The sequence below is a fragment of the Rhinolophus hipposideros genome, assembly GCF_964194185.1.
Source record: "Rhinolophus hipposideros genome assembly, chromosome: 13".
Lineage (NCBI taxonomy): Eukaryota > Metazoa > Chordata > Mammalia > Chiroptera > Rhinolophidae > Rhinolophus > Rhinolophus hipposideros.
In genome coordinates, this window is record NC_138059.1 from 55994397 (window position 1) to 56011133 (window position 16737).

General features: G+C 37.0%; 1 protein-coding gene across 4 annotated transcripts in view; it reads right to left on the reverse strand.

The window, feature by feature from the left end:
• TOX (thymocyte selection associated high mobility group box) overlaps positions 1-16737 on the reverse strand; it is a 296392-nt gene that overhangs the window by 140773 nt on the left and 138882 nt on the right. For 3 of the 4 annotated variants that reach the window (XM_081071099.1, XM_081071101.1, XM_081071098.1), the window contains one exon: positions 7380-7445. The exons of the other annotated variant lie outside the window; for it this stretch is intronic. In XM_081071099.1, the coding sequence (XP_080927225.1) occupies positions 7380-7445 (66 nt within the window). The remainder of the gene's footprint in view (positions 1-7379; positions 7446-16737) is intronic. 4 annotated transcript variants of the gene reach the window in all.

Here is a 16737-nt window from a genome sequence, read left to right on the forward strand (position 1 = left end):
TCCAAACTGTGAAATAACATAGATCAGAAAAAACATAGGAGAAAGAAAAAAATAATATGGATATAGATGAAGGTTAAACTGAAACCCTCTTTGTGTTTCTGGGAAGTCTAGCTAAATCGGCTCCAAAGGCGAGGAACTGAAACTGCAAAGGGAAACTTGACACTTTCTTAAAGGTGTTTGGGGTGGCAGATGAGGATATGAAGAAGGAGGTCTTAGAAGAGATATGGCTGGGTGGAAAACAACCTCAGCTTTTCGAGGCCTCAGTGTTTTTATACTAAAAATGGGCAAAATCACTTCTGCTTGATATATTGGCACACTAAAATTTTGGGGTTTGTTTAGTACAGTCTTAAGTGTCTTGGAAATGGAGCTGTCAGAGACAGATGACATCATTCAACATATTACTACTCTTAACTTAAACATCATATTCATTTTGTAGACATTTTTTAGTGACAGGTTTATTATAATAAGTGCCAGGAAAAAAAATCTAGCATGTTATATACATTGCAAATTTTAACAGGAAGGATCACTTAGTTTTTCATAAATTCACATGCTAAAGTAAAAATATCTTCAAAGTACAATTTTAAACAAGCCAAAGGGCTGTTTTGAAAATGTATGAAATGTAACTGTACACTATAACGGCTGTGTATTACAGCCAGGACATCTCTTCCCAGTGCCTAAGGGTCTTGGTGTCACTTGATAGTCACCCACCGAGCAAATGACCCTCCAAGTGGAGCTTGATGCTTTGAGAATCTGTTTTCACCACCAGTGATATTCCATTCAGATATTTTCATAATTTTTATCACTGAAATTCATTTCTCCAATGCTTGAAAAGCATACTATTTGACAATTATAATAAAATTCTCAAGCATACTCAGCAACAAACATTTTCTGAAATAAAAAATGAGTTATATTTACAAATCCCACAGCTTGGAAATGTATATGATACACAACATTTAACCTGTCAGCAGCCTCATTAGTGTCAATGAGTGGGAACTGGCATTCAGTAGATGGTGTGCTCTACATATGTTTATGTTTTAAAATGTTCCTGAAATAGCCCGGTTAGAGAGGTTGATGTAAAACACTCTACTGGACAAATGAATTTCAGTTTAAATTTCACGGTCTACTTAAGTTTTTTTTGAGGATTTCATATTTCTCATGTAAAAGATCATTTATAGTTAACAGTCAATGCCCAACTAAAATAATAATAATAATAGCAATAATAGTAATAATAATAATAAAGACTGGGTGGGTAAAGAATCATCTAACGTTCAACCACACCGATATGTAAACAATCAAGAAAATATACAGAAAAACTGATGTATGTTTGACTATCAAGAGTCCTAAGATATATATTTGTATGAAGCCCATATTCAGTATCCATACAGCTATTAAGACATTCTTATAAACTGTAAGAAATATGTGAGCTATTTCAAGATATAATTCTGAAAAACAGACTTCCATGTAAGAAGCCAATTTAGGAAGAAAACAACATAAACAATAGTAACTTGTGTGCTCAAGTGAAGCATCTTTTTAATTTTGAGTAATGAAGATGTCAAGCCAAATGCTAGAGTAGTTTAACTTAATTAGGTGGCCTATTTTTCCAGGCATCCTTTCATTTCCCATTGAAAACTCAGCTTGTATGCAAGGAAACAAGAGCAATTTTGTCTGTAATGAATACCTCTGGGACTGTGCAGAGTAATCATTTGAATGCTACACTGAAGACTGGTTTGAGTAACTAGTTTGAGCTTGTTAAGATGCCAGACTTTGTTGGACTAACTAGATTACTCAAAGCACGGCAGCTTTGCCATTTTATTGGGTCAATGGTCAAAAAGTCAAGTTGACTTTACTCCTGAAATTTCTGCCAAAAGGAACCAATCTGAAAGTAATTGGTCTAATTATAGTTCAAATTTATGTCACGATCATGGAAATTTTATGGCCCATAGTCAAGAATTTTTTTTCTCAAAAAAGCTCTTTAAAATTTACTTCCAAGGCCATTTTGTTATAACCTAGAGAGTTTTCTCATTAGGAAAATATATAATTAAAAATATAGATATAGAGTGGCCGGATGGCTCAGGTGGTTAGAGCGCTAGCTCTTAACAACAAGGTTGCCTATTCAATTCCCACATGGGATGGTGGGCTGCATCCCCTGCAACTAAGATTGAAAATGCGATTGGACTTGGAGCTGGGGGGTCCTGGGAAAAACACACTGTTCCCCTTCACCCAATAAAATCTTTAGCAAAAAAAAAAAAAAAAGTAGCACTCAAGTGTGAAAGGAGGTGATGAGAATTAGTGTTTATGTATATATCTATATCTATATATCTATCTATATATACACATATATACATATTTTTAAAGGAATCTAGTTAGGTTCCATATATATAAATTATTGATATGTTTGCAAATCTCAAAACATCATAATTCGAATAGATTTAAGAAAATACTGTACAAAAAGGAACTTGGAGAGTCCTTTTGATTCTACTGCCACTGTAGTGCTGATGACAAACAGCACTACAGTATTATTGTAAGAATAATTGTATATTATTATCTAGTTTATTATCCCATTAATTCTTTGAGTCCTGTACTTGAAATGATTGATTCTCTGAGGAGGTGGGAGTGCTGGTGCCTTTTGTTAATGTGTTGAGATGCTAACACCAGATGGAGGGGGTGCTACTAAATGTCTACAATGCAGGGCTGAAAATTCACTGTAAGTTAGAAGACTCAAAGAATTAATGTGACTAGGAAATATACACTAAATGTTTTAATTCACTTACTCATCTCTCAATAAAAAATGTTGCATACACATAATTCGAGGCACAGGAGATCCAGAAAGAAACAAGAGCTCACAGTCAGTTGGGCAAGACAGTGAAATGGGTACCTAGGATATACCCATTCTAGGATGCTATGTGCCACAGAGGGGCAAATATGTGCCTCGGTAACTCAGACCTGCACAAGCTAGAGAGTCATGGAGGTGTGTGAGTAAGGAACAGCAACAGTGAGAGGAGAAATGGAAAGATGGAAATGAGATGAGTCACCTGAATGAGAAACCATGAAGCCCAGGCAGTAATTATGTAGAAGGAAAAGAGGAGACATATTCAAAATGTATGCAAAAAAGTATAATAGAATCAACACTCCCTGAGATTAACTCGGGGCTGAGTGATTAGGGAACCTCCACAGCTCTGTCTTGGGTGACTGGATAGGGGGCGCTAACTCAAATGACCACAGGCAATATAGGAAAAAGAGATGTTTAGGGGGTGAGGGAGTAGTTTGAAGGTGATGAAGTTCGATTTGATGAACTGATATGTTGAGTCTAAGCTGCTGTCAGGGCCAGGTGTTCAGTGAAGTTAAAAATCAAATCTGAAACTAACATGAAAGAACTGCCCTAGATATATAGATGCTCTTCAGATTTTTTATTCAAAATGTATGGTGTGAAATGTATGTCAAATGCTTAGTTGTAAGATTCTAGGAAAAAATAATATTGCTTTATTTTATCATGGTTATTTTTCAATCTTGATATTTGAGGGCCCAGGTTAAGAGACAATTTCAGTGGGGGAAGAGAAAAGAAGCAGGGAGAGAAATCTGACGACAACATGAAAATAATTTAAAATAGGATCTCAGAGCAGTTAATATTTAGAGTTTATTATGATGTCCAGAATTAACAACAAAAATTAGTTTATGCTTAAAGGATAACTGTTCATGGAAAGAAGGAGGAAGAAAGAAAAGTAAGAAGGATGGAGGAAGGGAAGGAGGGAAGAAATAAAGGAAGCAAGGGGGTAGGGATGAGAACCAAACAGAAGGAAATGGTTTAGTGGAATAAAGTCTAAGATCAAGGAGGAACTGATTTATTGAGAATACGGTTGTCAAGTAACCAAAGCTTCTCCATGACTTGACACAGAAAAATCTTCTGATCCCCCATACCATGTGATTATAGTATATAAAAAAAACAAAAACAAAAACAAAACAAACCTCAGTACTTTCACACAGTTTCCACACAGTACTCCAAGTGAGGCATGCATGAGAGGAGTTCCTATGTCAGAGAAACTGAAAAATGTTGCCCATGTGTGTGGAAAGCTTGGACTGAACGAGCAGCCATGGAAAACAATATTCTGGGAAATGCCATAGAAGAAAGAATGAGGAAAAGTAATGGTATATATTCAAAACTAAAAATAAATAACCTTAGTGCCATAGAAATTTCTGATCAAGACAACCAGCCTGCTCTTCTGTTTCCTTTGATATATTAAATTCAAATGCACATTTATATCTTGAGTACAATCACAGATAATGAACTGTGGAAGGTACTATAATGCTAGGGCCTGGAGAAAGGGGCTTGAGTTTTAATTAATTTACCCCTTTCAGCACGTGAATGTGAGAGGGCCTGGGAGATTGTGGAGAAGGGTCTGAGCTCGGGTGGAAAGGCCAGTCCTCTCTGCCTCATTGTTGCGTACTCTGGCACATTGGTCAATCAGACATGATAGGTTAAGAATGAGAAAGGAATGAGTTTATGACGGACTGTTGGCCACTCCTCAGCCTGGCTTTCCTTTTATTAGCCCACTCAGACTGTCCCACAATCTATACGGGAGCGAACCTGTGATTTCATGACGTATCAAGCAACATGGGTCCTGTTAGCCAGGGTCTGGAAACACACAAAGAAATCTTGCATTGCACGGTTCAAATTCTATCCAGGGTAAGAAAAATTTAAGTGGTTTTTAAAGTAGTGAGTGACCAGTACACTTTAGTTATTAAAGGAGAAAATAGCCAATATTCCAAGAATGGAGCCAGAGAGAAGTGGAAATGTCATGGGCTTTTATTACATAGTTGTCAGGCTTATTATGAAGTGGTATATTCAATTTAAAAGCTGCCTATCAATTATAAAATTATATGCAAAAAAATTTTAAAGATTTGTATACACCCACTTAAGAGGTCTAGAATGCATGCAGTAGATAGAGCCAAAGAGCCCTGTGGGATTGTCTAAAAGAATATCATTAATTTTTACAGTGTACTTCCATTTCTGGAGCCATTCCAGCATTGGCTTTCTATAAAAATCATTTCAAGTTTAGAATTATGCTATTTGCTTGCAGCAACATCACAGGAGCAGTAGTGCACCATATGTTCCTACTTAGCAACTTAGTCTATAAGTCCCAAAGCATGTACTGATTTGAAAATTGAACGGGAATTATAATTGTTGAGTGATGCTATGAGGCAAGTTGTCTTGGATTACTAAACTATGCAGATGTTTGATGTTGTGTCGGAAAAGGAACAACACTTTTTTTTCCCCCTGCAGAATGACTAAAATCTTATTTATGGTTGCTGAAAGGGGTAAATTGATTAAAATTCCCTAAAAGAATACCAGGTAATGAGTTCTTGAACACATTGTATTACAGTAAACAAAAGGAATGTTAAATGTGAAATTTAGCTAAGGCCATTCAATTTATGTAATTTGTGGTTTATTTCCCCCTAGAGTATACATTATCTTCCATTAGTCTAATTCTTAAACATTCTAGGAACATTTTAATATATGCTACATTATTAAAACATAGTTTGATTCTGGCACACAAACCTGCCATATTTTTACAAAGACAAAGTATTTGGAGCTCTTTACTTCTTCACAAATTATCACTGGTTTTTAAAACATTTTTAGTAACTCCTAACTGAAATATTAAGAAAAATAATGTTAGTTGTTTAATTTTAGTCAGAGTTTAATATTATCTGTTGTACTTGAATTTGAAAATCTAAGGAGCCAAGCTGTTATGATATAAATATATATATGCTTTGAATTTGTAATCCTTTATCCAAAGGTCTTTAAGACGGACATAATGATTCTCTGAAAGGGAGCAGCTGCTTTATAACAGCAATCATTTATTGAGTTTGTGTTTCTACTGTTTCAAACAAATTCAATTAGCCCTTACACTTCAAAACCCTAAAGGCACCAAAGAGATGATACCGGGTTGCTCTAATCTAATAGTAATACTAAACTTGTCAGTACAGTTTTGGGATTGATGGTTAGAAGAAAATTAATAGTAACATTTTTCATTTTTTAATCAAACAGTCTTGTTCAGAACCACCTATGGATCTGGGAGGCTACTTAGCTGAATGAATTGAGTTCAGTAAGAATTCTAAATGCAAAGTTCACTCTTCCAAAGGTATTCTGTGTGTGATCAACTCAATTTGAATGAAAGGAAATGTAGTCCGGATCTTTGAACTTAACGATGACCTTCTCCTCTGAACAATATAGTGTGGTTTCTAGAATGTCTGCCAGAGAAGGCAGTGATTATGACTTCTAAATGCAAAGTTCATAGAGAGGCAGGCCTGCCTCTGTTTTGAGTTAAGCACCAGACATTTTGTTCTTAGAGAAATTTCAAAGCCCTAGAAAGTGCACCCCTAACATATACATTAGATTTAATTCAATGAGAAGCACCATGAAGAACATAAAGGTTTTCTAATCCTCCCATCCCCCCACCCCTCTATCAAATCTATTTGGGAGGATATGTAGGCATTGAACATTACAGCACTACATTAGAATTTCCACCATACTTACTGTTACATGAAACTCCAAGCTACCATGGTTTTACACTCTTCTAGAAAAAAATATGTTTAAGTCCACAAAATGCTCCTATGAACTCACCATCACTTTCATTCATTCATTCATTTATTTTTACTTACAATGTTCTTACATATTATGTTATACTGACACCCTAGGGCAGATATAATTTTTCTTTAAATGCCCTCCCTGGATGAAAGGGCCTGGTCTTAAGTATATAAAAATAAATAGCCAAGCATTTACTTTTATAAATGTAACCATTTACATTTTCATTGGACTTATGTTGTCACCTCTCATGATTAAATACCTTGTCAACCATTCCCAGTGAAATGGATACAAGCATGCCCTTGAAAGGTTTCAATCATATCATGCATTTGGGCTTGTAAGCTACCTACCCAGTAGATTCTGAAAGTAGCCACATAGCGATTTTGGTTATAAATATAACATTTTATTGAAAACTGCCCCAACAGTCGATAATTAAAGCTATTTGTGACATATGTAGCTTAAAATGATTAACTTATCTATAGTCAGAAGCACAAATAACCTGCACCTGTAAAGACTTTATTTCCTAAAGGTAAAACAACTGTTTAGGAAAGATCATGCTGGCAAAACAGCTGCTTACTGTTCTGGAGGGGAAACAAGGTAGTATCTTTCAACAAATGCCAACTTTGGTGTTTTATCAGCTCTATCTCATTAACTGGAAACAAGGCTTAAATGCTTTGTTTATAAATTATGATTATTCCTGATTGCAGCAGTTACTGATAGTGCTACTCATTTGCAATGCAACTCTTTGAATTTGTTTAATTACAATTTGAAACAAGGCAGAGAAGATTAATTAACCCACCTGGCTGGCTGGCACATAGTCCTGGCTCGGCTCTGTCATGCTCATATACATGTTCTCACCGTCAAACTGCGAATGAAATAATAGTAAACATTCAGCAATCTTGACTGTGTGCAGGTTTGGTGTTATTTTTTTCCTGGTTTTTTGTTTTTTGTTTTTTTTTTTTGGTGTGTGTGTGTTTTGTTTTGTTTTCCACTATCAAATTGGAAAACAGTAGCCGTAAAAAAAAATACTGTGGTTGGGAATACGGAAAGTCTGTCATAGCAAGTGAGCCACAGCTTTGATGTTTCTGTTGTCATCCTTCTTGACCCTGGATGTCAGTGATTCAGAGTAATTAGTACTCTCGTAATTACAGCAAGCAAGCAAGAAATGAATGGTTTCCTTTCATCTGCAATCTGTTTTAAAACAAAATGGCTCATTTTGCATACCATGTATACATATTGCAGTTCAGTTGTAATGAAGTATTAACTGAATGGCATGATTTCTGGGGGGGGGGAGATAATGGAAAATAGACTAAAGGCACAGCTCAATGCATTCTGAGGTTAGCTCTCAGAAATGAAAAAGTGCGGCGTTTTTTATAATAGACTAAAACTGACTTCATCACAACGGCCTGATGATTAAAGTTTTTTAACTTTACAATAATATTTGAAAGAGCACGTGCTACTACATCCATGGCTAAGAATGGTGATAACAGTGAATAATAATAAAAATATATGGACTCGATGATTACATTTTCCTCACTGAAGTTTTTCAAAGACCTAAAATTAATGTAAGTGTTACAAATGCATAGAAATTTATACACAGATTTACAAGTTAGGAATAGGAAGAAGATGGGAGGAGGAAATTCACAATCAAGGAACCATGGGATAGTTCAAACAGTAACAACAATACCAACATACTTTCCATTATTTGGGTTTTTCACAGCAGTAATCACTCCATTCAGACTTAATCCTCAACTTTCTTTAGTCACTTGATAAATGGGCAAAGCATTCCTGTTTTACTTAGAGGGAGAACTTTCCCAAGGAAATAATCAAATGGACTAATACAGCCGGCTTCAAAGAGCTGAGTCTGAATATAATTTCATTGCCAGACTAATTTCAGACATGGGAACTTGAAAATCTGAAAAATTCCTTCTCAAGACAGAACAGTATTATTGAGGGAGGTGCAAGTACACAGTAATATGGATATACTTTATATGCCATCAAAAAAAGAGAAAAAAATTGTGTTATTGACACCACATTGCATCACCTATGAGGTGCTAGCATAAGATGGTTATACAAACACTAGGGAATACACCAAAGCTTCTGAACTGTAGTCAGCAGCAGTGGGTGCCCTGAAGATTCACATATACAGAATCTGCAAGTCAAGACCTCCCGAAGGATACTGAAGCACTCACGAGGTTAAGTTCAAAGAACCGAAGAATTTCCTCACACGTCACCCTGCAAATATATTTCATGTTATGTGAACAAACTTATCTAAACAGACAGGAAATCACTTATTGAATGGTGTGGTTCTTGGGACAAATCAGAAATAGCACACTTAGAAAAGACTAGCTGCACAGGTGGTTGCTTTGTCATCTGGCTCAAGAGCCCTGAACCAAGTCACTTACCCAAGGTTGCCTTTCCATCAGCCAGGTGAACACCTTCAACCCAAGACAATCCCAGCCCCAATCAATCTGCCTGCCCGCCTGTTATGCCTGACAACTCAAAACCCAACAAAGAGCATCAATTAGCATTTCTCCACCCCCACCCACTGTTGGTTTGTTTGCAAATGTTTTTAATGTTAAGATGCCAAAGAACCATTTAAAATATGGACAGTTTCTCTGACTGTAACAAACTAAATTGAACAGAAGTAGTGAAGTGAATCAAACACTCCACTGCCTGTGCATATTCTATAAATGTGCTACTTTCTATTTCATCTTCTCTAACTCATTTTCTAAATCTGGTGTCGTTCTGAAGCCAGCGAAGGCTTTGGAGTTTCGGTTTTAATCTATCCAAAGTGTATGCTAATTGGGTATATTCATTGTTAACTGCTCTTGGTAAGGACTCTTTCCTCAGAAAGTACCAATGCTCAAATAACATTGAGCCAAGGCTGAAACAGCATTTTACAATGATAGTACATGGCTATAGGAATTTTTATTGAGTACATTTTATGTCCCCATCACCGACTGGTATCTGTACATTAATTGATGTGTATGAACTGATTTAACCTTCAGAACAACAAAGAGTTAGGTATTATTATTACCTACATTTTACAAATACAGATAAAAAGGCACAGAGAATTTAAGTTAGATACTCAATGTTACACAGCTCTTAAGAGGCAGGGCTGGGATTCAAAGCCAAGCATACTGGCTTTCTAGCATACGCACTTAACCACCAGAACATATTGTCCAGAATGTCTACAATATTGTAAGACTTCCAAAAAATCATGAGTCTTGGTGAGCTGTCAAGTTAGTAAACAGGTTGGTGAAATGTCCCCAAATGCTTTATAATTAAACCTTACAAGACTGAGAGGTGGTGTGAGAGTTAATTTGTCAACTTGACTGGGCCAGAGGGTGCCCAGATATTGGTCAAATATTATTCTGGGTGTGTCTGGGAGGATTTTTTTGGATAAAATTAACATTTGAATTGGTAGACTGAGTAAAGCAGATTGCCCTGCCTAAAATAGGTGGGCCTCATCCAATCAGTTGAAGGCTTGACTAGAACAATAAGGCTGATCTTCCTGAGAGTAAGAGGGGAACACCTCCAGCTTGACTGTTGAACTGGGATATTAGTCTTTTCCTGCCTTCAGACTCAAATGGAAACATCAGCTCTTATTAGGTTGCAAGCCTGCCAGCTTTTGTACTAGAACTATACCATTAGTTCTCCTGAGTCTCCAACTTCCCCACTACAGATTTTAGGACTTCTCCGCCTCCATAATTGCAGGAGACAATTCCTTACAATAAAACTCTTTCTACGCATAGATGTATCCTGTTGGTTCTGTTTCTCTGGTGAACGTTAATACAGGTAGCTACTTCGATTACTATCAAGATATTCATGACTTTTCCAAAATCTTATTTCTGGAAGACATATGATGTAGAAACACGTGAAGAGATGACATATATTTCATGCTACTGCTTGCTTTCTAGGGGAGCAGAAGCCATGCTGATTTTGCTCTGAGAGTCTCTGGCCTCACAGAGCCCACTCTCCGTGCCTCACTGCACCCCACATGCAGTCACCCCTCTTTATTCAGAAGGTGACTCTTCCCTTTTACTTGTTGAAATTCTCCTTACACTCTTCAGCTTCCCTTAGTCAGGGCTGGGCTGTCTCCAGCCTCTGGGCTCCTGTAGACTGTTCACTGGTTCCAGGCAGGTTTTGCTGTTAGGGGGCTAATTCCAAAGGGCTGTGAGCTACCAGAGGACACCATGCACATCTTAGGTGTCTTTAGTGCTTCTGTAGCTTAGGGTCAGCACATACACAGTCCTCAAGGAATATCTAAGTAACAAAACTTAAATGATATTTGTTATTTAAATAGATTACCTTCCTAGAGAGAGCAGTGACTTGAGAAAAGGAAGAAGAATCAGCTTTTTAGAGAAAGGTTTGACGGCTTTTGAAAGGGGTCAACTCAAAGTCTTACAGTATATTTATCCTGGTTGCTGTAAGAGCAGAAGCCTTAAAAAGAAAAAAAAAATGTACAGAAATCACCAGGACACCACTACTCAAATGCTGGATCAACTTCTTCCTCAAGGTTTTTATTTAATTAACAAACACATAGGTTGGCCAAGAATCAAGAAACGTGATTATAAATGAGTGTATGCCCTTTTTATGAAGAATTTTGAGTTAACAAACAAAAATATGTATATGTGTCTGACAGGCCCAGCCATTCCCCTTGCGGTTGGACAAACTCTTGGACTCGGAGAGAAATCAGCCAAGATCTCGTGGGCCCCCACCCCTTCCCCACACAGACCCTGACAAGTTAATGTCATCATCGTGCTTGTCACAGCTCCACCCCATCACACCTTGTCCAGCAGCTGGTTCCAGGGAATCTCAACATTCTTAGAACATCCTGTGTCATGGGCGTATGTCTACTTGTCCTTTGAATCATAGTGCAATAGAGACCTAGAAGTTAGGTCTTGGAAAAGTCCCTAAAGGCATCATATCTGTACCCCTCGTATTATGATTGAAGAAAAAGACTTTTTATTGGTCACGTGGCCCATCTGAGCATAGAATCAAGGTCTAGATTTCTAGAAGAGTTGTCAGACTGTTTTATACTCCATCACTTATAAAAAGTGGGGATCACACTCTATGACTGTTTGTACATGTCTTGTTTACATGCCCCACATTCTGGAAGGCACAGCACTTGCTTATTACACCAATGACCCCACTTCACTTCACTTAGACCACATATTAGATGACCCTTATTAATAACTGTTGCAATACATCGTTTCACTAAAAATTTCTAATTCCAATTCCTTACTCCTTACATTTATCACAGGTATTGTTCTTAAAAGACAACTGAATTTAGGCATTCTAACTTTTCAAACTGTACCTAAGCATACTGGGACTTTTAAACTCCATGCAGTCCCCATTTAAAACTGTGAAACAAAGTTTGAAAGAATAAATAGGCTGACTTATTTAAATCTAAATGTAAATGGCATCAGCTCAGGATTAGCCTTTCTGACCAAGTGCTTTTATACTCTTTATTGTGTTTTTATTTCAAAGCACCAGGGGATGCAATCACATAAAAAGTCATTTATAATCTTCTACTACAATTTTTTGAAATTGTTTTTAGAGGATATTAACCAAACCCATAATCCCAAAGAGCTTTTCAAACTAGGTGGTTTTTATTTCTTCTATTTAAAAACTGAAAGCAGACATCCAACACTGTCTGAACACAGTGAATGATGAGCAAAAATGGGCAATATTAGGCTACCGAAACCACTAAAACAAGAAAAATCAAAGATAGAATGTGAAATGTAAATCAATCATTAGCACTGGTACAGGAAATGAGATCTTTTTAGGGAAACCATTAGAAGAAAACCAGAAAACTGCTGCTGGAGAAGGGCGGGGTAGAGGGAAACCTCATGGAATTCATGAAACAGTACCACATTGTGTTGCCTATAAAAGGGAAACCTTACATTTCTGGGTGTTTTCTGAAGGAATATTTGATACTTTGATTTTTTTTTTAAAGAGTTAAAAATGGAAATGTTTATAAAGGGAGTTAATTTGACATTTCTTAGAAGATGCCTTATAATAAATCATTATAAGAGAGGTAATATCCTCAAAATAAAAGATCCGTTTTTGTATTTCTTGGCTAATATAAGACTACAAGTCATCTTTGTGTGTGTGTGTGTGCGTGTGTGTGTGTGTGTGTGTGTGTGTGTGTCTAATGGAGGAAATAACAAGTTTGGTCAATGAGGTCAAAGACTTATGCTGTTTCATGTACAGTAAGGCATTTTGAAAGCTCTAAGCATAATGGGAAGGGTGATAATGTGAGCATGAACATAGCTATCACATGGCTGCTCACTCACATGGTAACATGTAGCCAATGAAAACTGAGCAGAGCGCACTCCTACACTTACTACACAACCTCCCATTCTCAAGGGAAAAGTTCAGGAGGCACTGGAGAGGGACTATGTGCTTGTTTACCTTCCAGTTTCAAGGCTGAAAGTGTTCATGCAAGATAGTCTATCTGAGGCAGTCTGCTCCATGCTGAGCCAGGTTGAATGAAACCTGCGCTGAGCACAGTGGGCCAGAAGAGCAGCTCGCACTGCAAGGAAAGGAGACCAGCAGCGCGCAGGCTATCAACACCCACGGAACAGAAAGCAGAGTGACTCTATTAGTGCTTTGAATGTATGTGTGTTACAACCTGGGAGCACACAGAGCTGAATTAGGAAAGAGAAACCCCTCTCACTTGAACTCGAGTGGTAAACACTCTGCTGCAGATCTGAATGGCATGGAGAAGAAATATGACCTGGGCATAGCACGGCTGTTTGGAAGACTTGGCCACTGGAGGGAGAGAGAGAGAATACTACAGTACCCACAATTAGACTGTATGCACAACTTTAGAAGCTGGACTCTGTTTGAAGTGAATTTATGTTCTCATTTTTGTGCAAGTGATATATTTATTTGGAGAATAATTGTATATCACATTTCCTTTGTTAACTTTGAGAACTGAAATTTTCAAAATAATGCTATGTATATAACTTGAATCTGTACTCGTAAATGCTGTCCTACACCCAGACTCAAAGGCATGACTCGAAGAGAGTCATAGAGGCATTTTCCACCTGCTGCTAAGGGCATGGCTGCAATTCAATGTTTGTTTTTAAACAAACACACCAAGCTTATTAACTCAAATGAACACTGTATTCTTTTAAGTAGTGACCTTATAGGCTCCACACTGAAGATAATGTTGCTGCCATGGTTGAGACCACCTTTAGCTTTTGCAGGCACATTCTAGTTGCATTAACTATATGAAGGCATTTAATTGTTTTACAATCTTGTAATATATTGACTGTTACTACTCACATTTTACAAATGACAAAAGTGAGACACAAAGGAATTAGGTAACTTGTCTGAGATGTATCCAATCACATGTTCCCCAGGTCTGCTCAGCCTGCCTGACCCTCAGGCCTTTGCTACTGGCCTTTGCTTCTCAGAATGGCTGACACCATGCCCTTGGTCATGAAGCCCGACATACTCCTTCTGCCGCCACAGCTACAGTGCCCCAAGCCTTACATCAAGAAGCTCTGCATCTGGTCCAGAGCCAAAGAGGTTCTGCCTCCCCCAGAGTCTGTGCAGAAGGGCTGGATGACATATCCTGAGGATGCTAAGGAAATATGGCCCAGTGGAGAGGACTGGCCCACAGCGTTCCCTGTGGCCTCTTTAGACAAGTCCCTCACAGCGACCAGTGATGATTGGTTGCAAAGCTGTGGCATCATGGAAACGTGCATCTTCTGTTTTGCTCTCCCTGCTTCCCTGTCTCCCTTTCTGTCTCCCTCACTCTTGTTTTCTGGGGTGAGCCAGAGACCGTGAGCTTTCACCTCAGGCTCTGCTTTCTGGGGAACTGGGACTAAGACAGTGCACAAGGCACACAGTAAGTGACCGTGCTCTTAACTGCACTGCTACACTAAACTCATCCCGTCTTTTTTTCTGCCTTCATTATATTATTTTTAAGAATCATTAATCTATTTCAAATTCCTGTGCAAACACGGAAACAAACTCATGAAATAGTAATAAATAGAAGAACTAGGGTTTTCCTATATCATAAAAACATCACTGCAGTTTCAAGTAAAAAAAAAGCAAGTTTCTAGAAAACTTCATTAATCCTAAAATTTCAGCACAAAGCAATTCAGTTTCAGTATGCATTATTCAAGAAAGAAAAGAATGTGTGGAGAAAGCCTTAACTATCACTCCAAATTCACTCTGGAGAATTTAATGGAAATAAGTGTAACCAAATCAAAACATGCATGACATCCACCTGTGGTTTTTACTAAAAGGCCTCCACAAAGTGTCTGATATTGAAAAATCAGGAGTGATGATTTCTGATTCCACACTGGAGCCTTATTTTTGAAATGAATTCCCAAGTAATTTGAGCTTCTATAAATCGTAAAGCTGTAAAACTATACTGTATGGTTGAAACTCTGAGTAGTTTCAAATAATTAGTTCAGAACATTCCTCTGACTTGTCATGTTTTAAGACAGATTTTTCTGAATCCATCTAGTAGGAGCACAATTGGAGAAGAACGTTCAAACTTGCTGGCAATCCTTACCTAAGCTCACTTATTTCCACATCAGATCAGCCCTCACCTCATTTACTACGGTACCTAAATCCTACCTAGATGTGGAATGAAAAGTATGAAAGTCATTACTTTTTGGGGACTGGCTCTTTTATTGCTAGTATTCCCTTTTAAGCACAGTGAACATTTTTTAGTATCTGACATGTAAAGAAAAAGGTGACAATATTTTTCTACACATGTCTCATCTGGAAGAGCATGTTCTGTTCTGGGAACCTCAAAGGAAGAAAAAAGGAAGAAACTAGCAAGAGTGCAGAACACTGAAAAGGTTATGAGACTTGAATGACAGACGTGTAAAAAAGATTAACAGAGAAGTTAGACTGGTTGGATGACGATTTAGGGGGATAAAAACCTTTTTTATTAAAAAAAAAGATTTGAGGACAAACAATTTTGAATAGTTTTTTAGATTAAAAGTGGTAGTATCAAATGAAAATACAAATAGGAAGGTACAGAGTTATTAAGATGGAGATTCTCACTTCCCTATTATTATTACTCAGAAAATAACATCATGACTAAATATAACAATAATGTTACAGGAATAGACTTTTGGTAATTAAAACCTCCTAATACTAGGACAGGTGTTGAAATATATTTTGATATATTCAGGATAAACCTGACCATTTAGAAATACAAAGGTTCTTTGACATTAATTTTTTATAGGTTCCAGAGAATTTGTTTTCTAAATTAAAACATAATGACATTTTAAAGAACTGGATTAAATAGCAGGGAAAAAAATACTTCAAGTCACTAAATATGGGTTTGTCCATTGTGAAAGGAAACAAAGCTCTGTGGTTATGTACCTTTTGTTTTAAAAAACATGAAAAATCACACAATCCATTTGTTAAATCAAAAGAAGTATACAATTTCTGACTTTCTTAACATCCTCAAACACTATATAGTTGTATCTATTTTTGCCTATTCTCCATTGATATTTAACTGTGATTTCACGTGGTTTTCCCTCCTGACTTAACCACATTTTTATGATGATTATGGCATAATTTTCCTTGCTTTAGCTTAAGGCCTCATGTATAAGATGTCCCCTTCTGAAATCATAGTCATTACACATATTTAGAGTTTCAATTCCAAAATTTCTTCTTTATTATCTTCTTGTTTATACCATGTTTCCCTGAAAATAAGACCTCGCCAGACAATCAGCTCTAATGCATCTTCTGGAGCAAAAATTAATATAAGACCCGGTCTTATTTTACTATAATATAAGACTGGATCTATAATATATAATATAGTATAATATAATATAATATAATAAATATAATATAATATAATATAACATAATATAATATAATGTAATACTGGGTCTTATATTAATTTTTGCTCCAAAAGATGCATTAGAGTTGATTGTCTGGCGAGGTCTTATTTTCAGGGAAACATGGAAGTAGTTCTAACAAATCTCCCTAGATCATTCTCCCACTTCCATTTGACTTTTCATGGGGTGGAGTTAGTATTCTCTCAAATACTTCATCCTTCCTTGTGACAATGTCCTTTTCATAGCAGCATGTGTTGCCAGAAACACATTGGAGCTGAAAGTGGAAGTGTTGTTGCTGGAAACAACATGCCTGCTTCTACTCAA